Here is a 22,736-nt window from a genome sequence, read left to right as displayed (position 1 = left end):
CAGGCGCTTGCTTTTTCCAACCGGTCCTCAAACAATCTTCAGTGAAAATGACATTTAAAAAATAGGACAATGAATGTAGTTAATGCGGGGAGAAGAGGAAGCGGGGAAACTATTGTTTCATCTAAGAGGCGGATACCATGTGGTATAGAGACACAATACCCTGGTCTTAGGGGTGGACCATTAGAAATCAAGGGAGGGGGGGGTTTAAGAATTTTTCAGTAGGTGAACTTTTTTTTAGTCCGATTTGTCTGCATGTATTTTTTTTTTGGACGTGGAAACTCTACACCTTTTTTTTTTCGACAGAACTTCTTTTAATATTAAAGGCATGCAAAGCTCCGCACAGTTTAATTACAGTACCGCTCAAGTTAACAGTCTCTTTAATTGGAGTCTCGAAATTCGGGTATCGGGATTATCGAGAAAGAAATGAGCTACTAAATGTATCGCACCTCATGACTCGAGAGACGTTTTTTCACTTGTCAAGGAAACTCTGCTTCGTCGTGTTGGTCGATACCGTTCTTTACAGTTGAACGCAAAGGCGAACTTGAAAAGCGTGAGAAGTTCGAAGGCAATATAGTAAAATTGTTTTATATTTCTTCTACATTTGAAATATGGTTCTCCATAAATGAGCAGGAGATCAGATGTAATCTGTTGCATTGTCACTTCTAAAAACATTAATTCATTTAAATGCGTTTAAATGATAGAAGGGCGGGTTATATTCTTGATATGTACAGTAAAACTACTTGACGTTGTGTTTGATATCGTACTTTCGTTCAGTTTACTTGGAGGAATTTCTTTTTTGGCAATTTTCCTTTGCAGAATTTTTTTTCTTTTGGGAATTGTCACCCCCTCCCGTGATTTCTAATGGTCCGTCCCTTAGAGGGAAAGGTGACTGATAAAACGTAAACAAAAAAAGAGAAAATAATATTAAAAAAGCGCAATGGTCTCAGCAATCATTCTATCGCTGTGGCTACTTTAATTTGAACGAGTTTTGAATCTCCTTCAGTACACACATACCCTTGCACGTAAAAGGTATTCAACAATAATCCAAAGTATTTCCGCACTACAGATGTCATTTAATAGTAACTGCAGGTTTCTCATGCTCACAAAAAAAGCAAAGCAACATGCCATACCTCTAAGGCCTTTATTCGATTCACCGATGATGATGATGATGATGATGGTTTTAGGGCTTATCCAGGCATATCTAAGTTTCGCGAGCGCGAAGACAAGCAACGCTTGCGGAGTGGTAGTCACGCAGATTTTCTCCCTCTCGACCCCTTCCGACTGAACTAGACGTCTAAACTAGATGTCTACGGTCTTCGTTGGCTGTAGCCTCCCACGCAGTCGTTTTGAGGGGACTCGGGGAGGAGGTAATACGAGTCCCCTAAAAACGACTGCGTCAAGGAGGCTACCGCCAACGAAAATCGTGGACATCTCGACGGCGCGGGCAGATGGTCAGATTGTTATTTGACTCATGCTTTCAGAATATCAAATTCCATCAATGTACTAAAGACTTTTGTTCTTGGGTCATCGTAGCTTGATCAGGAATATCACCGCTGTTTGTATTCCATCAATGTAAAGTCAGTAAACTTAACTTCATATGTTCAAGCAACAACATCAGATGATCGATAACTTTACTAACATGTGCGCGCGAGGATTAGTTACATTTCACTGTCAGTTTTGTCGTCAGCTAACACCTTCCTGGCTTTGGGACCTGGGTGATTGGAGATATCTTTTTGGCATTCACCCAAAGAAACGCAGGTTGCTGTAATAGTGCGAACTTTGACCGCAACCGGACTCGTCGTCCATCAGGGACGAAAATGAGCACGGAGCCATAAATGCAACCGAAAATATATAGAAACTGCAAAATATGACATCGCGGAAGAAGAAATACAGTTTCTAGTATCGAGCAAACCACTCCAAACCAAGAACGCACATTGCTATTTATAACCATTTGCGTCGTTGTTTATAAATAGCAAGTTTAAAATAGCTATGTACACAGTGATCAGTGAGTGATGGCCATAATATGCCAACAACCTTGGTTATTTTCTGATGCTCTTCTATCCGGATCTGACTGAGAAGGGTGGGCTATTGCTCGCATCAATGGGGATGGTTCATTAAATGCCTATTTTGCAGGTATTGGAACGGTAAGTGCTCATTCTAATATATTATAGCCGTGTAGCTGTTGAAGATTATAACTATTATGGCCAGCCTTGCACTAAAGTGAAACCATGATTTTCTCTACCGGCTCTGATATCTCAGTTCTGTTTATGATATATAGTCTAGGACCTGCAAATTGAAAACACAGATACCTTGTTCCTCAGCTTTTAGAATTCTCGTCTTCTCTTATCCAGCTCAATGTAGTGCCTGTCACGACATTTTATTGACAGTGAAGATGAGATGCATCTTTGACAAACCTAGGATTTATAAAAACTGCAACTTTTGCGCAACTTTTCTGAACCAAAGGCGTTTTTCTCGCAAGTCGATTAGTAATTTAATGAAACATTATCGTCTGTGGTGGGTTTCAGATACACTTTGATATGAAATATTTATTGATTTTGTTTCGTATCTTTTGCATTCTTGACGCTGGCGCACCGAGGAAAGCGTGACATAACACCTGAACGTTTCATTTTTTCGTTTGCGATCGGTGATCATCTACTAGGAATGAAATTAATTTTTATAGGGATGAACCCATTAATACATGAGATTTTGTTTCCGAATAACAGCTTAGTTTTATTCCACCAGAAATGAAACATAAACAATAAATTTATTAACTTGTCCTTGCGTGACCACTGGCATTTTTGAAAAAAATATATTAAAATTCCCTATTTGTTTACTTCCGTCAACGCTTGGATTTTAAATAACCCAAGCTGGATCTTTTATATATTGCAGTACATGAATAGAGCTTTCCTGAAGTATAATACTTGCTACAAATTTCGATGTACCAGGACACGATATTTGTCCGCAAAGTTTCCATAATTTCCAGTGTTAACGAAAATACTGAAAATAGGAATATGCGGACTTTGAAAACTGCATGTAAATAATAATCCTCCAGCAATATTTTCATAAGACCGTATTCTTAGAAGGATGCCTAACTTAACTTCAAAAGATCGTTTACATACGCTAAGCCGTCTTCCTTCGCGAGCGATTTGAAAATGCACCAAATCTCTCGCCAAATTTTAACGCCGGCTGCGACGCGATCACGGCATTTCACATTATGCCGTAATTCTCGAAAACGAAAAATCTTTGGAAAGTTTTAATGTTATTTTCGTAAATAGTTCTCTAAAGGGATTCTTCTGACAAAATATGAGGAAATCCGAAATATCAGTTTTGACCGCGAGTTCTCGATATTCTCAGGCAGCCGCTCTTTAAAAGTATTTGAGAAAACCTTTGCCTGTGAACAGGTTCCAGAGTGGGGTACAGGGCGAGGGCCGTGCGAGCGGGGTTTTGTCTTCGCCCTGTACCCCACTTGGGAGCCTGTTCACAGGCTATTGTGAACTGATTTCAGTTTGCCATTGAGCGCACGGAAGTAGAAAATAGTGAAATTTTCCCCGATATTCTAAGCTGATATCGAGTTGCAAAGAATAGTGAATTGACAGGAACCTGTCCTCCTCGCCAGCCACCAGCTTTTAGCAAAACGCGTTGGTTGATTTTTTTGCTGTCAGTTTGACGTATTGTTCTGCGAGTGCATGCGTGGAAGGCTTGCCAAAACCGCAAAGATCAGTGGCTGAGTTATGTAAGAACCATTAGACTTTTCGCAGCCAGCTTTTTGTCGACTTAAGAACTGATTTGAAGCGGGATTCAGTTTGCTGACAAAAAACTTAAGCTTGACGTGTAATTGAGGAAGTTAGTGCATGTTATATGACTGTTGTCCACGTTTTGTAAGTTTGCGAATTTACAGACTATTCAAATGCAGAGTATTTGAATTTAATCTTCAAGGTAATTGAACTTTTTTTTTTTTTTTTTTTTTTACTTCTTGTGAAATACTTTGTATTTTATAAAACATGTATTTCTATAAATGCTTCGAGAACATTGGAAGCCGTGAAATTTACAATAAAATTTATGGTAGCTTTCTACATTTAAATTTCAGTTCCGATTTTATAGCCGTTATCAAAAATTGAATATCTTTCTGAACAATTAATTCTCGTTTATTAGAGACAATAGATGGATTTATTCGTAAATGAAAATAAAAAAATTAAATGCCAGTTCTTTGTTTGATATTATGCTTGTTTATCGTGAAACATGCAACAAGTAGTAAATAGAATGTAGTTGTGGTGGTCGTTTTGTGTGTTTTTTTGTAGTATCTTGATGACCTATAACTTGTTAGTCTGTTGTTGGAGTCCTACTGCGTGACACTTCGTGTTATACTCCTGGGCACAATTTACCTGTGAGATACATTTTTTCTTTGTTGCTGTTTCTAATACTCTTAATGAGAATCTAACTTTTGCGTTTGTGGATAAAATCCCGAAGTGTGACTCTTCTCGTTCTTGTAATGTGCAGTTGGCCAATCAGAATAGGGTTTTATTGTTGTTGTTGTTCATTGTATTTTGTTTTTGTTTCTTCAATGCCCATAATAAGATGGTTAACTCCCACAGAAATTGACGGGGCATGATTAACATTTCGTACTGTATGGACAGTGATTGTTAGTAACAACGAGGTCCGTATTGATTAAATTGTCATAAATCATCATATACACCTTCATGAGGAGAAAACACCCACGGATTTGAGGTAATTTTTATCTCATTTCTTTTGTACGAGGTATATCTGAGAATCTTTTAAAGTATTACGTGAAAACCAAGATGCCGATTTATCTATTATACTCGCTTGCATCTTTCGGGTTTCAATCGTTTAAGTTATTCTTGATTCGTGTTTACCGTACCTCGCTGATAATGATAAAAAATATATTCTTTTATCAAAATTTATGAGAACTGAAATCAGCGGCGTAGTGTGGTAATTTACTTGAAGATTCTTCGATAAACATTTGTGCTGTAAATTAAACCATTTTGAGGGGGAGAACAATCGTGGCAAAATTTGGAAAAATTGTTATGTAAGCAGAAGGATGAGAGGATTTAACGTTGTACTTTAAGAGTTTGTGTTGCAGAATAACTCACTCTTTCGACTAAATCAATCGCGTGCGGATCTCTTTTATACATACAGAATTAAGGATGTTTGTATGTTGAAATCTATTTCATTTCCCCAACGAACGAAGTGATTCAAATGCAAGCGTTCTTCATTCATTTACTGTTTAAATTTCGTTCGGTCACCCACACATTTTGTGTGCGTTATATGCATCTTGGTGGAATAACTTTTACTCCTTTTGCATTTTCTCTTGGCGGCCGCCATATTAGTGAAACTAACAAGTAACACGTACTCGAAACGAAAGTTTTAAACGGCCGTCTTCATCAAATTTTTAATTTAAAGGGTATACAAAATGTTAATAAATTGGGGCTATAAAATGTTAATTGCATGCATATTTATAATTATTTTTATCTTGGCGATCGACTTTCTTTCGTTTATTGATGAAAGCCTATGAGTTGATGTTTGGTAAAAGAAAAAATTTCTATGTGACCCGCGCCCGAAAAATTAAAGCATAAAGCGCTGCTGGCATGTTAGAGGTGCAGTGTTAATCTGACAGTACATCGCGGAATACTTCTCAATTTAAACAAGGATACATTATTTATGACCATTGAAGTTAACCTCGCACTTTTGAAAGATTTTTTATTTAAAAAAAAACTAACGTTTTAAGAATTGAATCTTGCGTAAACGACCACCCCTGGTTGGGAAAATTGTTGGCTTTCACGAGATCCTTTGTACTTGAGATTCGACATTCCGTGTTTAACTGAAATATATTCAAATAGATGTTGGAGAGGATGACGTAGGATCACATAGAAGAAGATGAATTGGGATCGCGTAGGTGAGCTGTCACCAAGAGTGATTCAATTTTACGTGCTGTCCCCCAAGGTCAGGCTGTTATTTTCTAAACGTCGTGCCGAAAAAAACCGAAATAACGAAAATCCCTGGCATTTGCCATGGCGAATAATCAGCTGTGAATAAATGCAATTTTACGGTATATCATTAAAAGTAATTTAAGACGCCGCACGGGTGAGTCACCGTGAAATCACCTGTCCGAAGTGAACAAACACCCAGTATAAGAGTGACGCTTGGCATACTAAAACATGATTTCAATTAAATCCTCTTATTTGCTTTGAGAAGTAAGGCGGATGATTGATTAGAGCATTTAAATTTGAAAACAGTCGAATATAGATTTATATCCGCAAGAAACCGGTGACGAAGGAGATCCTCGGTGGATGGAGATTTAAGGTAGGAGAATTAACAGTCTAAAGTGACACTGGTTTGCTGATTTTTTTGCGCAAAAACTGCATCTGCAAGCAAATGTTCTCGCTGATTACAGTGGCGTTTTAAAATTGAGTACGTTTTACCTTGGTTTGGCTTATGCGATTTTGATGCCTTTAAACGAGATCTCTCATGTATACTACAAAATTCTTCGTTTGCTTTTCACTGTGTTTGGCCAACACTACTAATATAGTAAAGTTTAATCGCACATATCTTAGAATTTGCTGCATTTTGGAAAGGTTGTTATTGTTGCTTGGGCGTTTAACTGCCCTAGAAAATACAAGTTTTCTTCTGTAAGTGATGAAAAAGGAGAAACAGCGTTTAAGTGTTTTGTACAAACGCGTCTAATTAAAACGCAGCACTTTTCGATGAAGAACAAAAAAGGATATTGTCGCACAATTCAGTATTTGTGCGAGTGGGTGGGTTTTTGTCATTTTTGCTGTAAGTTCTGCCATGGTCTCATCCTCGGGAAGAATTGAGATGGTGAATAATATAGAAATACTCTCTTGGTAATATTTTCCTTTCGTCGTTGTTCCTGTTTCGTATTCATTATATTTTATTTTATTTTTGTTTCTCGTTTAATTCGGTTCCGGTTCAGTCTTAATTCAGCTATTAAAGTCCTACCGTGATGTTTTGCCGGGTAGCTTTCCAAAGGGATCTGCCATTGTAATTAATGTCCACAAGTCACAATTTGCCACGGACTCTGAAGCGCATTTAACTTCCAAATTTCTCTTTAAAATTAGAAAAGCTTTGCGGTGTTTACCATGCTAAACTTGTGTAAATTTACAATACTTTCCAACTGAAAGCACCTCAAACACCCTTAGGCCTCAACATCCCAACCGATGTAAACTTAGCACGGTTTTGCTGGTCTTGATATTTCACTGTATTTACCCTACAGAATGTCTTATTTACTATCTGTCATTACCAAACTAATTACAATCTTTAGATCTTCGTAATATATGGTACACAACTTTAATTTGTCATTTTTTTCTAAGAAATGGCCGCCATGAAAAACAAAAATGATATATGAGTTTTTTACAGTAAAACGATGTTAACAACTGTCCACCATTAAAAGCTAAAAGTAGTCGTCCTTTATGGTCACCTTTTCGCTAGTGCGTTAAATTTAAAAGTACAATGGAATAAATTATTGGTAAGTAATTATCTTGGGCAGGTGCCCAAACATAACAGCGGTCTCGCATAAGGTGTCTTTGTGCGATAAACGACGAAAATTGTCGGTCAGCCAGTTTTTAGTTACTAGATTCACTTTCGCGCATGTTGACAGGGAATTCTTCCCTTCTTTTAATCTTCATTAGCACCAATCGCACGTTTCAACATAATGCGTGCGTATATCGGCAAGCTATTATCTACTGATAAATTTTACATGGCGCGTGCATTATCTCACATAAAACGGACCGCGCATCTCCGTTTGTAGTCATTAAAAGCGTACGTTAAAAGCCAAAAAAATTCGGGCCCGTTTGTATAGAATGAAAAGATCCATCGTTAAATATTTGGCCCGTGATTGAAGGCATCCAGTGTTTTCACGCTTTCGCAACGCCTGATCGCAGGTTTCAAAAGGCGAGTGGGAGTCAAAAGCTTTTCCAAAATCTAGTAATTCTCAAGTGTCGAGTGCCGTTTAGTTGGGGACCTGCTATGTTCCCTTCTCGATTGGGGAAGATGTAAGATGGGATGCGTTTAATTTCTGACGAAAAATTGCTGACTCTTCTCTTGTGTCATTGGACAAAATTCCGTACACTGGTTTAACGCTGGAAACGATGATGATTGTGCATAATGTAGAGTGCTATGAATTTCTTTGTTTAAACGTTTTCTCCCAACTAGCATCAAAAGAAACACAATGAGAGTGACTGAGAAGAATACGAATGTTGATCAGATCAGTTAAAGAGTATCAGTAAGGTGGAGATTGATTGAATGCTTTCTCACTCTTTCGCAAATAGAACGTGCCAATGCAACTGATTATCACAAAAAAGTTCATTTAAATACCAGGAAACTTTTTGTTTTGACACCTCATTGGTAAACGCCCACAAAACAAGATCCTGCAATACAGCACGTCAGTTGGCTCTTTTGAAATCGCCGGAACTTAGGAATGGGGGAGGGGGGTGGGGTGTGTGCAAGGGGGGCTACCGTTCTACCTCCAACTACTGGACGGATTTCCGATTATTTTGAGTTGTTTGTAGAAGTGTAGGTGGAGACTATTTGAATTATTTACTCAGGTTAATGTCAGAAAAAACGCAACTCCATCTCCGCTTGACTGAAAACTGTCAACGTATATCATTTCTTTTTTTACTTGCTTCAAACTGAATCAAAATTAAAACGTGGCGTTGTTAAACTTTGCAGAAGTTTCACAAATTTTGCTCAATACCCGCGACTGGTATTGTGAGGAGGGAGCTATCATCCGACAAATACCACCAGTTATGGTGACTAGATTTCAAAAGCGTTAGCAAAACGCGATTTTTCCTTTTTATTTTGTTTATTCTGCGGTCAGCATGTTTTAGGTTTCCTTGGCGATATGAAAATAACAAGAGGTTTCGAGTTGAAGTGTGTCAAGACTACTGACTGATCATTAGAACGTTTCTGTCAAGTTATTCAGTCATGGTGTGTGAAAGGGAGACCTGTACCGTTTGCAACGTCTTACATGATTGGTCGAGAGGACAAAAGAACAAACAACAGAACAATGCTCCCAACCCTAAAAAACAATACAGCTGCAGGTTATAAGGGTCCAGTGAAAATAGAGCTTTTGAAGGGTCCAGGTCTACAGTGTATGAACGCCGGCTGACAAAAGACTAAGAGCAGTAGCGCTTACAGCATGAATTGTGGCACAGTTTTATGGCCTCTGAAGTTTGGAAGGTTTTATTACCAGCCCCTCAACTTTATAAGTTCACATGTAATACAGAATTAACTCATTAGACAACAGCTCAAACATCTCAATACTCAGGACTGTATTAAATTAATACAAGCAAAGAACTATCGGTAGCGAACATTCTTCAGACATTAGGTCCTTGGTTTCTTGGTTCAAGGTCGGTTTCTTGTCCGCTATTCCTTCATAGGTTCAAAAAACTAGTTTCCTTGAGGGAGAATTTTCTGCCTCTTTCCCAAGGAGGAAAAAGAAACTTCTAGACTACGAATGTTAATATTTCACACATAAACCGAACATCCTGGCATCGAAGACTCTTGACTGAACTGCTTTTCCGCCGCTTAGCAAATATTTGAACGGTTTTTCGCAAATAACTGATGCCTTTTTACAAACAAAAAGGTGAACGATGAAATCAATGCAGAACAGGCTGATCACGTCCAGTAATTATCAGTTATTCTAACTCCGGCATTAATCAAATAAGGACTGATATGATCGAGTAAATGTAATAGCCGTGCACACGTATGAATTTAAAATCGAATCTTAGAGGGACACTCTTTTCCAAAGAAATTTTGGACAAAAAACCTATATCAGATGTAGATGTATTGATAGCATACTGAACTGAAAATCAAAACCGCCTGCTGATTTTGTTTGAGTGTCAGATATGTTTTTAAAATTTTGTTTTACTGCAATGAATTTTTAAAGAAAATGAACCGGTTGGTTTTTAATTGAACAAAAATCGAAAACACCTCCTAATCAATTCATTCACTCGACAACGAATGCTCAAGTTCCAAGAAGATAGTCTTAATTTTTATTTGAAAAATATTCAATAACAAGCGACAAAGCAATAAGAAATGAAAATTTGCCGAAACGAAGCCGCAATTTAGAGAATAAAAGAATAATATATAACTTTGGTAATTCTAATCAAATTACACTGAAAAGCGCATGAATGTATAAATTGCACCGAATATTTAGATCTGGGTTAAAAAAAAAAACTTTAGATTGACCTTCTTGTTATTCTTGTCCATTGTCGTTATCGTTAGGCATCCCCCACACGTCCTAACGGTTTCCTGTTATTTGACAAGAACTGATGTACGAACAAAAAGTATGTTTGCTGATGGCTAACGTATGTTTTAGGATTCTGTGAACTTGGTTTGGACGTGTTAATTGTGCTGCGTCCAATCACAAGGGTGAGCAAACCACATCTGATTGTTTTTTCCAATAGTTTTTCTTATTGTGTTCTAGTGTTCTTACTGTAAGGACATAAGACGAGTGCATTGTTTTTAGCGGACAGTTCGCCTCCAGTTGAATAATCTTAGGACAGGAGTCAATACGCCGTATAAGAATTTCACACGCACTTTTTTGGATAGTAAGGTATGAGAGAAATAAGTCAATATATGAACATTTATTTAATATTTCGTATGAAAAGTATCCTGGACTGATTTAGTTTATGTGAGAACTGCAAATTTTGAAGACGTTCACTGTCCTGATTTACATAACGTCACCAACTGAAAAGCTTCATTATCGAAAAACAAAAACGCTCAAAATATTTTAATTTCCTTAAAAATATGTTTCATTAAGTTTCTCCGCTACCTATCGTAACCAAACTTCGCACTTAGTATATTACTGTTCAGCAAACATTACCACCAGAAATAACTGCTCGGTAAGTTCCACTGAAATAATGGTCACAAGGATTCCATTCACTCCTAAGGTAGAACCACCCAGTACAGCATGGGTCAGCATAATAAACAGCACCACAGGAAAGTACTGCTCAGTAGCTTTCATTTGAATGGTCACACTTTCTAGGATTTCATCGATAGACACAACTGTTAGAAACACCTTGTACAACATAATAATCAGCGCCACAGGAAAGTACTGTTCAGTAGATTTATTTGAATTAGGATTTCATCTACAGACTCAAAGTCAGAACCACCTTGTACAGCATAATAAACAGCACCACAGGAAAGTACTGCTCAGTAGCTTTCATATGAATGGTCACACTTTAGGATTTCATCTACAGACTCAAAAGCTAGAAACACCTTGCACAACATAATAATCCTCACCACGGGAAAGTGCTGTTCAGTAGCGTTTATTTAAATTAGGATTTCATCTACAGACTCAAAGTCAGAACTATCTTGTACAGCATAATAAACAGCACCGCAGGAAAGTACTGGTCAGTGGCTTTCATTTGAATGGTCACACTTGTTAGGATTTCATCCATAGACACAAAAGTTAGAAACACCTTGTACAACATAATAAACAGCACCACAGGAAATACATATGTGCCGCTCACTAGCTTTCAATTTAACACTTTTTAGAGATTTTTACCCACAGTCTCAAAAAACTATAAAACTAAAACCACAGATTTTATCTGAGATAATTTTATCAAAGCCCATTATCCGCTCAGAATTCGAAATAGGAGAGTCGCGTGACGTTTTGAACTTGGATACTTTTTCAGCTTTTTACCTAGGAGCTGTGAAGACTGTGAAGTTGGTGCAGATCACAGATCGCACTTTATATCTGATATATACAACTATTGTGCGCAAAATAGTCGGCCTCTTACAGCGCTCTTATCATTTTCAAACTTTTAATGCATGTTAAGAAGCTTCCTTCCTTTTAAGATTGTTTTTAATCGATTTTCGATCGTTTGAAGAACTGGCATTCCTGTTATTGCATAGCTGACTGCCAAAATTACAGCTCACATCAAGATTACGGAGAGGAAATGTCGTTTAGAAGGAGTTGCAAAGAGTCAGTTAAGAATGAAAAGGTCATACTTTTCAAATGTATAGTGCTTGCGTGCTTGGTTTGAGTGCCAGGATTTATTATTCATTGTCCATTTCATTGGCGTTTTTCTAAGGATGTTAAGTCTTATCTCTTAGTTTTCGTGTCTTTTCATCTCTTATCAGTTTGTTTATTGGAAACTGACATCACGTGTGAACTTTCACACACAAGGGACACCAACTAAAATCTACTCCTTGTAGCTCTTTCTCCTGAGCTTGAACATTGATAAAACTGTATTAACCCAAATAAATTTTAACAAGCTAGAAGAGAATGGCCACTAATGTGGAGAATAAGCTTTTTATGGTGGTTTCTCAAGAACAGATCATTGAAATGTTCGTCATTTGCAGGATCAAAGTCGAGCGTGGCAAATTAAAGAAGCCTGTTTGCATTAATTGTTTTTGTTTGTTTTTCGTGGCAAACTGTCAGTTGTAGCAATTGATTTAAATACCGAGGTTAAACGGGCACTTTACAGCGCTGGTGGACAAAACGTAAGTTCCATAAGTTTAAAGCTTTAAGCACTTTCGTCAGATTTTTGCATTGCAGGTGTAGTTTTTGATCATACAGATTTCTACGAACGAGAATAATCGCGTTTTGATTTCCGAGTGAGTAGAAAATTCGGTCGCAACAATTGATATGGTGGCGACAAACAAAGCTGAAGTTTCTTTAGTTTTCTCTCATACCGTATTAAAAGCACTGCTCACTCGTTAGATTTCGCATTACAGCAGCGATTGCAATAGTTCAACGTCTTGAGATGCAGCTATTTTAAAAATTCGGCGATTCTTCCTCACGTATTTCACTGACAAATGAGATCGTGCTTTGATCATGTGATTCAAGTGACTGTTAAGATTTTTGAAGGGTCGAAAAAGCTTTGAATTCACGAGAGTTTCTCAGGTCACGCAGTTGACTGTGTGTTCTTTAAAACAATAACCATTGTAAGAAGGCATAACTGGTTTGAACTGAAGGGCAAGTAGCACTGTCATTATTTAAGTTTCAACTGGCATCGTGTGACTATTTCAAATTCCAACTTTCATTTTGTGATACTGAAATCACGCCAAATCACGCCAACAGTCAGCACCGATTAAACAAAACATTGTGAACGGTGAAAAGGAGCTCTTAAATAGAGGAACTGAGACCCTCGCAGTTATTTTAATACGCAACTTAAGCAGATGCGAAAAGAAAGCCTGAAAGCATATGTTTTATACATGACAGGAGTTCTGCTCGCTTGTTAGTCCACATAAACACACACGAACAAAACCCACAGACTTTGAACAAGTTTAGCCAGCTGTGACTGTGTAAACATTTAACAAAAGGGTTAGCGAAAAGCCCAGGGTTTATACGTGGAAGCTCCACCCCGAGGTTCAAACCTTTATTCTTTTATATAATAACATTTTTGACAGAGAAGGTAACCCTTTCATACACCGTGACTTTCCATATAACAAATGGTGCCGCTTTCACATACCTACATTAGCAACTCTGCATCTCTTTTAGATTGGTCTCTTCGACATATTTTGAAAGGCCTTTTTAAATACCAAATTGGCAGTTTTCCCTATCTTTTTCTGTATTTTTAGCTCGTAAAATCCCAACCCTTTTAGTTTACCTCCAGCCCAAGCGAAAAAGGAAAAGGTATTCCTTCACTAGCGGCGCCTCCCTCAGGCCATTAGAGGGAGTATCCCTCTCCCCGGGCGAACAGAAATTACGAAACAACTTGCGAGCTTTCATTTAATTAACCCTGTCACTCCCATGATCTGAATGTTAAATCTCCTAAGTGACTGCCATACATTTCTCTTTGAAATTTATTCACAAAATTTGATGTTACATCAAACAACGTCACCTAATTGATGATTTTCTTTATTCTCATCACCTGTCTGGTTGACAATGTATTGATAACGTATTGAGAAGTTACAAATTGATCTCTGCTAGGAGCGACACAGTGGCACAGGAGCCCATTTCTGACACGCACTCAGATTGTGGCGAAGTTTATTTAGTCAAATGATGCAGATCTGACTCAGAGTTTGAGTGCTGTTCACCAATGTAGACTACGCTGCTGAGGGAGAGTTTTTTTTTTTTTTTTTTTTTGGGGGGGGGGGGGGGGGTGTACTCCTTGGAATTTTTGATGGAGGTTCTCCAAACACTGACCCTCTTGCAGACCAAAATATGTAGTTTTCCGGTACCCTTTTTCAAACTTGGTCCCAATTGTTCAAAGGGCGGATAATTTTATCCACTGGATAGTTCGCTATCCGGCAGATAAAATGTGTGCAAGATTTTCATGATACTCCTATATATAATTTGTGAATAGAGTAGAAGCATATGTCAAATTTAAGAATGTGATTGTGAGGAAAACTTTGCAAAACCATTGGCTGGAGTATATTCGCTCCGCTGGATAGCGACTTATCCAGTGGACAAAGTTATCCGCTCTTTGAACAACTGGGGCCAGGCCTCCAAAATGACCTATACCCAATTTCAGACCCATACCCGTTTCTGTAAAATTCATACCCGTTTTCAGACTTCGGTCCGGCAAAATGGTTAACATCTATACCCTGAGCTGGCAGAATGATTTAGAAATTATAGGATTTCAGTGTTTCAAACGGTTAATTTTTAGATCCACTCTGAGTAATGACGTTTTCTTTCTCTGGTTAAAAGCCTGAGGAAGCTTTCTGTGACTGGTCGTTGATTATCGCCCCTGTTCATGTTCCTCATTTATTCGTTAATAAATGGCCAATGACGCGACTGCTTTGTAGTGTGTCAGCTTTTTTGCTCGGCTTTAGCCTGCGAGCAGACGTTTCTTAATTTCTTTGAGCGGAAAAGCGGAAATGGGACTGATAAGTCGAGACGTTTTCATGCTATCTATCTCGGCACTGGTTTGTCATCGAACACACCTGACCAATCACAGTTCAGAGCACTCCGTATTATCGCACTGCCCCCTGAGCGTTGATTTATCAGACTGATCCGGCCGTGGGCGCACTGACCATGCATTTGCTGATAACATTCATTAGTTACCGCCTGTCCTCAACAATTTAGCAATCAGCACGGTAAGTCCGATATCAAACGCACAATCGATATTTAGGATTTTCTGCAGTAATCTTTTTAGTGGCACTTGAGCCTGCTTAGCTATAGCGTTGATCAAATATTCCTGCATGAAGCCTTGCCGTCCGAAAATCGAGATAAGAAATCTGATACCAAAGTCCAGCGTGTAAGCCATCGAGAAACAAAACCACCACATGTACTGCTCAATAGTCTTCATTTCAATCATACCATAGAGAATCATAGGGTTTCATCCATGGACTTAAATGTTAGGGTCGTTCTAAATAAGCCGAGGTCTTACTTGGACAACGAAACGTACAGGGAATAAGAAATGTGTAAACGTTAAGCGGAGTCGCCATTACTATCACTCAAATATCGCACATGTATTCGGTTGATATGATCGAACCAACGGCTTATCTGGTGTTGTGAAAGTGACCAGGTATTAAGAGTATTTACTTCACGTACGGAATACTGTTTAGATCTCGGTTGAGTGAGCAAACAATGTTTATGCAAATAATGTAAGTGCATGCAATAAGTCTAAATATATGGGATATATGCTGGTGAAATACATTGAAATATCGCCCATCAAAGTCTCCAAGATAACAGCCTGATTTGCTTTGCTTGATTCTGTCACATCGTTCGAGTAATTTTTTCCCGTGTTTTGCCGATCGCAGTTTTTTTTATCTACAAACCTTGTACTTGTGAAAGTACTTTACGCAAATGAGAACTATAAAGTGGTTGCAGCTGTGTTTAGAACCAATCCCAAACATCAACGGCATGTTTTTCACACCAGGGTGCTAAAGATTCATTAGTTTTAGTCCTTAAATTAAAACTATTCTTTTCAAGTCCTTTGTGGATAAAATTAAAAAGCTTTTATGGAGCACTCGGTTGTTAACGTTGTAATTACTACTAAAACATCTCAAGGTGTTTGTGTGTAGAATGTGCTGCTGTTTTATTGAAAATCTTTTAGTTTTGCTCTCACTCCCCACCCACTGGGAGACTACTTTTAATACTTAACCCACACCCAGGGGGGAGGGGTGCAATAGAAAGTGACGGGGTTGGTGTAGGTTACTGCTACTGAGCAGTACTTTCCTGTGGTGCTGTTTATTATGCTGTACAAGGTGGTTCTGACTTTGAGTCTGTAGATGAAATACTAAGCGTGACCATTCAAATAAAAGCTACTGAGCAGTACTTTTCTGTAGTGCTGTTTATTATATTGTGAAAGGTGGTTCTACCTTTGAGTCTGTGAATGAAATCCTAAAGTGTGACCATTCAAATGAAAGCTACCGATCAGTACTTTCCATGGTGCTGTTTATATTATGCTGTACAGAGTGGTTCTAACCTGTAGAGAATTCGTTTCCAGTGGTCATATTGGTTTCCCACTTTTTTTCAATCAAAAATGGTTGATAATTTGTAGTGTTTTTCTCTGGCAATGTAACGAAATAATATATAACTCATGTTTCTTGTTGTTTTCCAGCTACATTGTTGTAATTGAGAACTGTTGAAGGCAAGTGAGAAGCAAAGACACCATCATGAACATCACCACTTCTGCTACAGGTGAATAAACACTGGTACCCGCTTTTGACAAAATACAAAAAACCAATACTAAAATGTAAACGAAAGGGATGTTCGCTACATTTTCAAGGACAAAAGTACTCATTGCAGCGACTTTCTTAAAGATACAGATAAACAAACACAATTAGAGCGAGGGATATGTAAAATTCAGACTAATTATCTTCCCTTGTGGTCCCGCTAGTAGTAACGTGGTCTAATACAATTTAGGAGCTTTCGATCTCAGAGGAACAAATATTCTCAACGTTGCTTCCGAATAAAGAGGTGTTTTTGCACGGTTCATGACTATGCGGAAAAGAAGATCTTAGCACTTTTCAGGGATAATTAAACATCAACAATTTTAAACAGCTTTAAGGTACCTGACAATGTATGGTATTTTTTCCAAGTTGAAGTTTAATTATCTCTGAAAATTATGCGGCTACCCCAATTTTCTTTTTGGATTTCAATAGCTTTGCTTTTGTAGTTCTTTTCCCGCATCGTTCATAAACCGTGCAAAAACACCTTTGAATAAAGGAGGAACTATCAGGAGATGCCCAGGACGCATGCGCAGTAGCAAAATTAGGCGCAGTCCTTAATTTACAAAAGGTGTATACCCCCACTAAGTCATGGTGTTACTTTGCTCCTAAATCATGGAACATTCCACCTGATTCTGGTCATGCTCAACTTATCATAAAGCCTTAATAAGAAAAGCACTGTATGATAAGGACACAAGCCAACATCCGTGAAGTAATCTGTGTAATTAGTTTACACTGAATTTTGCCATTTCCATTTTACTCGTACATTTACGTCTTTGTAATTTAGACGTAGATTTCTAGAAGTTTCATAGTAGCTCACAGTTCTACATTGCAAACCCGTATTCATTCAGCATTAAATCCAACTGACGTACTTGTTTACGTCGACGTCGTCGCTTCTTAAGTTCCTTGTCATCATCATCATCATCATACTCTTCTCATCATCGTAATCGTAAGCGTATTAGATCATATATTAATGAATTTCGCGCTATAGAACTAACGAAACTATTAAAATTATTAGTCATCATTCGCACCAAATATTTTTGTAGAGTTTTCTTATTAAATTAAAGGTTTGTTATTTTTTTCTTTGCCACAGCACCGGCACAGGTTTCCAACACGACGGATCAAGCACAGGAAAGCTTTAGCCTCAGTCAAGCTTATGTCATCGGAGTCACAGTGTATGCTGTGGTTATCTTTATCATAGCCATGATTGGTAACTCCTTGGTGATTTACATCGTATGCGCGAGGGAGTACATGAGAAATTCGACCAATATTCTCATAGCTAACATGGCCGCAGCAGACATTTTACTGGCTTGTGTCTTTCCCTACGTGGCGAGGTGGTTATATGTCTTTACGCTTTGGTTCGGGACGTTTATGGGAACCGTTCTGTGCAAGTTTTTTCACTCTTCTCAAGTCCTTTCTATCGCCTGCTCCGTGATAAGTCTTGTTTTAATCAGTCTTGATCGTTTCCTCGTGGTCTGGTTTCCTTTGCGACGCATCTTCACCAACAGAGTTGTGAAGGCGTCCTTGGTGGCCACTTGGGTTTTTGGTTTAGCTTTCGCGATGCCGTTAATCTTGGTTGCAAATGTGCGTGTTGAGGCGGATGGAAATTATCACTGTTATGAGTACGACTGGCCTTCAGAAAAAGCACAACAGAGCTTCATATTATCGGTATTTTTCGGCACGTACTTTATTCCACTCGTATTCATTTCCATTGCTTATGCGCTTATAGCAGTTAAACTCTGCAAGCGGGAGTTACCAGGAGTCGCAACATTGGAGTATCAAAAGAAGGCCCATGAAACAACAAAGAAAGCCATCACAATGCTTGTCACGGTCGTTGTTGTATTTGCACTATGTTGGCTTCCCTTACATTCACGCGAAATCATGCTGATATGTTTCCCAGACACAATCTCGCTCTTTCCGCCCGAACTAGAAATATTTCTCACCTGGATCGGTCTTCTGAACAGCGCCATTAATCCTTGCTTGTACGTTATTTTTTCCGAGAATTTCCGTCGTGAGTTTGGTCGCATTCTCTGTTGTACCAAGCAAAACCGTCCTGATGCGTATTTAGGGATTCCAGCTTCGCGTGCCACGCCCATGACCACACCCTTAATGTCTCGCAGAGCGCTGTCGGCTACGAATGTACACGAAACACTTCCTCTTCGAAATTTAACTGTCAAACACTGACTTCAGTGACGGTTTTGTCGCTTCTTATTATCTTGATATCGACGTTGTGGTATCGACGTGAGTTTTTGTACGAGGCCATACACGACGCAAATCACGAACGAAGATACGCGGAGATCACCCGACGACTTCCGTAGGTCAATCGGCGACTCCGAACATACACAAAAGAAATCACACGACATTTTGTTTTCAATATTTCTTTCTTGGATCAACCAACGACTGCGACACCCCGACAACTGAAAGCCTTCCGAGAGGCAACCGACGTCTTCAAAAATGAACGAAGGTCACCCGACACGTTGTTAAGATTCCTGAGAGTCAAACGACGACTTTGAAAGTAGATGAAGGTCACCCGACACTTTGTTAAGACTTCCCAGAGGCAACCGACGACTCCGAAAATCGACGAAGATCACTCGCCGGAACACATGTGGTCAACCGACATTAACAAAATATAGACGAAATGAACGCAAATCTTGCTGCCCCTTTAAGACATCCGAAGAGCAGCCAGCTAACTTAAACTAAAAACTAGCAGAAACTAAACCAAGGTTGAACTATTTATCCTGTCGGATAACGCCGAATATTTATCGGCTTTCCATTCTCTGTTATGAGATAGACAGACTGGAATGTCAATGTTCTGTTCGCTCCAGTCCCCTGAGACCACAGGAGCTGGTGTGAGGAGAGCATGGGTGGCTGAAAAGCCAGGCACACAATCCGCTTCACTTGGTTTTTACATTGGCTGAGGGAAATTTACTAAATCAGCAAAACTATGTCCTACTGATGACGTAGGGGTACCAAATTAAGTTGTTCTGATTGATCCATAATCTTTAAACCAATCAGAAACACTTTTCAATTCTGTTTACAATTTCTCAGCTATTTACTTAGACGTCCGTTTTAGGGGAAAGACTTCTTGAGACTCTTAGACTACAAGACCCGCTAGAAACACGCCCAGTCAAAGAGCAGAAGGTATGGAGCGTATTGGCGTGTAAAGCTTGTAACACGCGAAAATCAACGCTTTCCTATTCCCCTTTCAGAAAAAGAGGGGTTCAGTTCTTTCGCTAAGAATTATGGGTAAAGATACCAGTCGCCGTACGATCGATTCGCTCCTCGCCGTTATCGGCAATTTCGCCCATACGTAGCACTCTCGGTGACTTTTAGTATAAAAAGACATAGTTTTGCATTATAATCTTCCCAGGCTAATTTATAAAACTTCAATATGTTAATAATTATTTTTGAATGATATCTTTAAGGCAACAGCAGTAATTACAGAAAAGGAATGTGGTTTAAAATGTGTTATTATCATGGAAACAGGCAAGGCTATCGAGATAAATGACGGTAAAAGTAATCCAAGATTTTAAGGGATGTATTAAATTGAAGTTATTTTTGGTTTTTATTCGCAAATTCTAATTTAATTGGTGAAATTGCATTTATTTTTTTATGCGACTGTCGTACGCAATAGTGCCTGTCCACATCCATGTCAGATTATCTAATCAAATAAATTTTTTTTCCCTGTGATTTGGGTGCAACTGTTTTGTTTTGTTAATTTTTAAAAAAATATTTCGAAGTTGTTTCTCTTGGCGGTTGATGTGTGTCAAAATTAGTCTAGTTAAATTTATAAAGGGGTTTCCTGTATTTTGACTGTTGTCTTGTATTTTAATAGCCGACTGCTTTGTCATTTTGAGTGTGTTGCCATTCTGAGGCCGTTCTCATTTTGCGTATGTGCGCTCATTTTGAATGCGTTCTCATTTTGAGTTTGCTCTCAGTCAGAGTGTACTCTCATTTTCAGCCAGCCAGTTCCCGTTTTGAGTCCGTCCCCATTTCGAGAGTGCTCTCATTTCTAGAGTGCTCTCATTCGTGTCAAAGAGATCTTTCCAGAACACTAACAGGAAGGACGTGATTTTCCCAAAGGGAAGCAAACCAAAGTCAGTTTTGGTGACTTTTCCGAGATGCAAAGGAAAAAATTGGGAAAAAAAATAGCCCAATTTTTTCAAATTGCAATCCATTTCCATCCTGGTGAAAGCCCCTCAATTGTAGTTTCAGACAGCGCGTAGAGTAATTAAAAAGAAAACTGAGCCATTATTAGTTTGGCTTTTCTTTGATTCCAAAAATAGGTGTCCTAGCGACTATAAAACGGTATTTATCGGCGCTTATTTTCACACTTTAATGTGTGTAATTTATTACCATTGTGTAACTGTTATATGAATGTGGCGTACACTTGTTGGAAGATAACCTCTGGGGATATTGAGCCAGTAACGTACAGTTAGAAAACTCGTCAGTAAGGAACAATTAAAGTTGACTTCGTAATATGCAGTACCGTTCCGCTCGTCAAGGCAATCAATTCGTATTCACAATAAGAACTTACTAGAACGTTTATGTATTAGGTGTGCATCTGATACAAAGGTAATAAATTTTAATAAATAGCAGAGGGGTAAATCAGTTTGGACAATCGATCGATGAATGTTACATTTCTGGAAACGTCGACTGACTAATTTCAAGGATAAGATCAAATGGAATTAATATCTTCCCTGAGAAACTTGTTCTCTATTCCAAAAATATGAGACAGTTCCTTATAGATTGACAGAAACGTCTGGAAGGTACAATTGAATTTCAAACCTTGATTAAAATCTTTGCCGTCTCCTTAGAAATGTACCCGTTATAGTCTGATTTTCATATTGAATTTTGTAGAATTAACATTGTGTGGATGTGGGATACTCGGCTAAAGTAAACTCACTACAACTCGTCTGATAACATTACGCTGAGGAAAACAGTAACCTTATGATAGGAAGATTCATCTTTAGAGGTCAGTATAAGGAGCAACTAATGTTGACTACGTCATAAACGTGTACAATACTATTCTATAAGGTTTTAATTTACAAGAGAGCCTCCAGCCTTTTTCAAGGGCTTACGACGGAAATTTAATTTAAATATTACCTTGCACTTTGTCTCGCCTTACACTGAATCTCTGAAAGAAGTATTCTTAGTAATGATACCTGGCAGTAATCAAAGATTATAGGATTCCGGTCGATACTTAACATCAGTTGTACAAATTTAGCTATGGTGAACCAGTTTCCTGTTCTTTTCAATTATCGACTTACCGTTTTGATTTTTATAACGCGACTTTTTGTTTATCGCTAGAATCATCTTCTTTACGATATTCTTGAAGTTTTCTTGCCAAATGAATATTAAACCGCAGTTCCGTCCACTTCAGCCAGTCTAGGCGGTAGAAAACGCAGGGAAAAATCTTAATTTTGAGACTGATTACAGGCCGGGTCAAGGAGGAACAAAATCTTGAAAAGGATTGATTTCCTCCCCCCCCCCCCCCCCCCTTCTCCTAGAGCCTGTGACGCGCTGGAATAATTTTATGGGGACATTAGTAAACAAACTTGCGCAAAAGCGCGGCCAAGAATACCCATCACGAGGTTTCAGATATACCAAGGGCTTAAACTCCTGGAAGATTTGCAAAAGAAAAGTTTCTTTATTTTATTTATTGGTCTTTATTTTATTCTTACTTTTACATGACAATAGGACCTACTACGGCTTAGTTATTTAAATAGTACTCTACTCTCCTTAGGTCTGTAGTGTATCCACTTTAATTGTGCAATCTGATCCCAACTTAGCAAAATATTTTGTTTACTTCTACTTTGCTATTTCCATTCTATCTGACTTCCTTCCTGTTTTACCAGCCACCATTCTTTTCCTCTGAACGTTTCTCATTGTTTATCAAGAGGAACTTTTCGAGCGAATAAGGGGAGGGGAGAGACAGGGTGTTGGCAAATCAAAATGTTTATCCGATGAACGACCTCTTTGCTTTAACTATATAATTAATTAGCCGGGTTTTTCCTTCTTCTCTATAACCCCCTTCCTTCAAGTGATGTATTTTATGCATTTTCTGATCCTGGCTTTCAAGCGGCCAGTAACGATCGCGCAGGCAAACAAAATGTATCCTCGGCCACCAG

The 22,736-nt window shown here is 38.5% G+C and overlaps 1 protein-coding gene across 6 annotated transcripts in view; it reads left to right on the top strand.

The window, feature by feature from the left end:
- LOC146449656 (RYamide receptor-like) overlaps window positions 1-21,130 on the top strand; it is a 25,757-nt gene extending 4,627 nt beyond the window's left edge. Inside the window, exons 1-3 of one of the 6 annotated variants that reach the window (XM_085101453.1) lie at window positions 935-2,144; window positions 16,497-16,576; window positions 17,699-21,130. In XM_085101453.1, the coding sequence (XP_084957579.1) occupies window positions 16,552-16,576; window positions 17,699-18,789 (1,116 nt within the window). In that variant the 5' untranslated portion in view covers window positions 935-2,144; window positions 16,497-16,551 and the 3' untranslated portion in view covers window positions 18,790-21,130. Of the gene's footprint in view, window positions 1-934; window positions 2,145-4,701; window positions 4,726-5,909; window positions 6,319-10,383; window positions 10,408-10,440; window positions 10,592-16,496; window positions 16,577-17,698 lie in introns of those variants that run through there. The other 5 variants (XM_085101454.1, XM_085101451.1, XM_085101455.1 and 2 more) reach the window with 5 other exon arrangements.
- The last annotated feature ends 1,606 nt before the right edge of the window (window positions 21,131-22,736 follow it).

This window comes from Pavona decussata, unplaced genomic scaffold (assembly GCF_977016875.1).
Source record: "Pavona decussata unplaced genomic scaffold, jaPavDecu1.1 SCAFFOLD_602, whole genome shotgun sequence".
Taxonomy (NCBI): domain Eukaryota; kingdom Metazoa; phylum Cnidaria; class Anthozoa; order Scleractinia; family Agariciidae; genus Pavona; species Pavona decussata.
The sequence above is the reverse complement of the archived record's forward strand: the minus strand, read 5'-3'. Positions and strand labels throughout refer to the sequence as shown.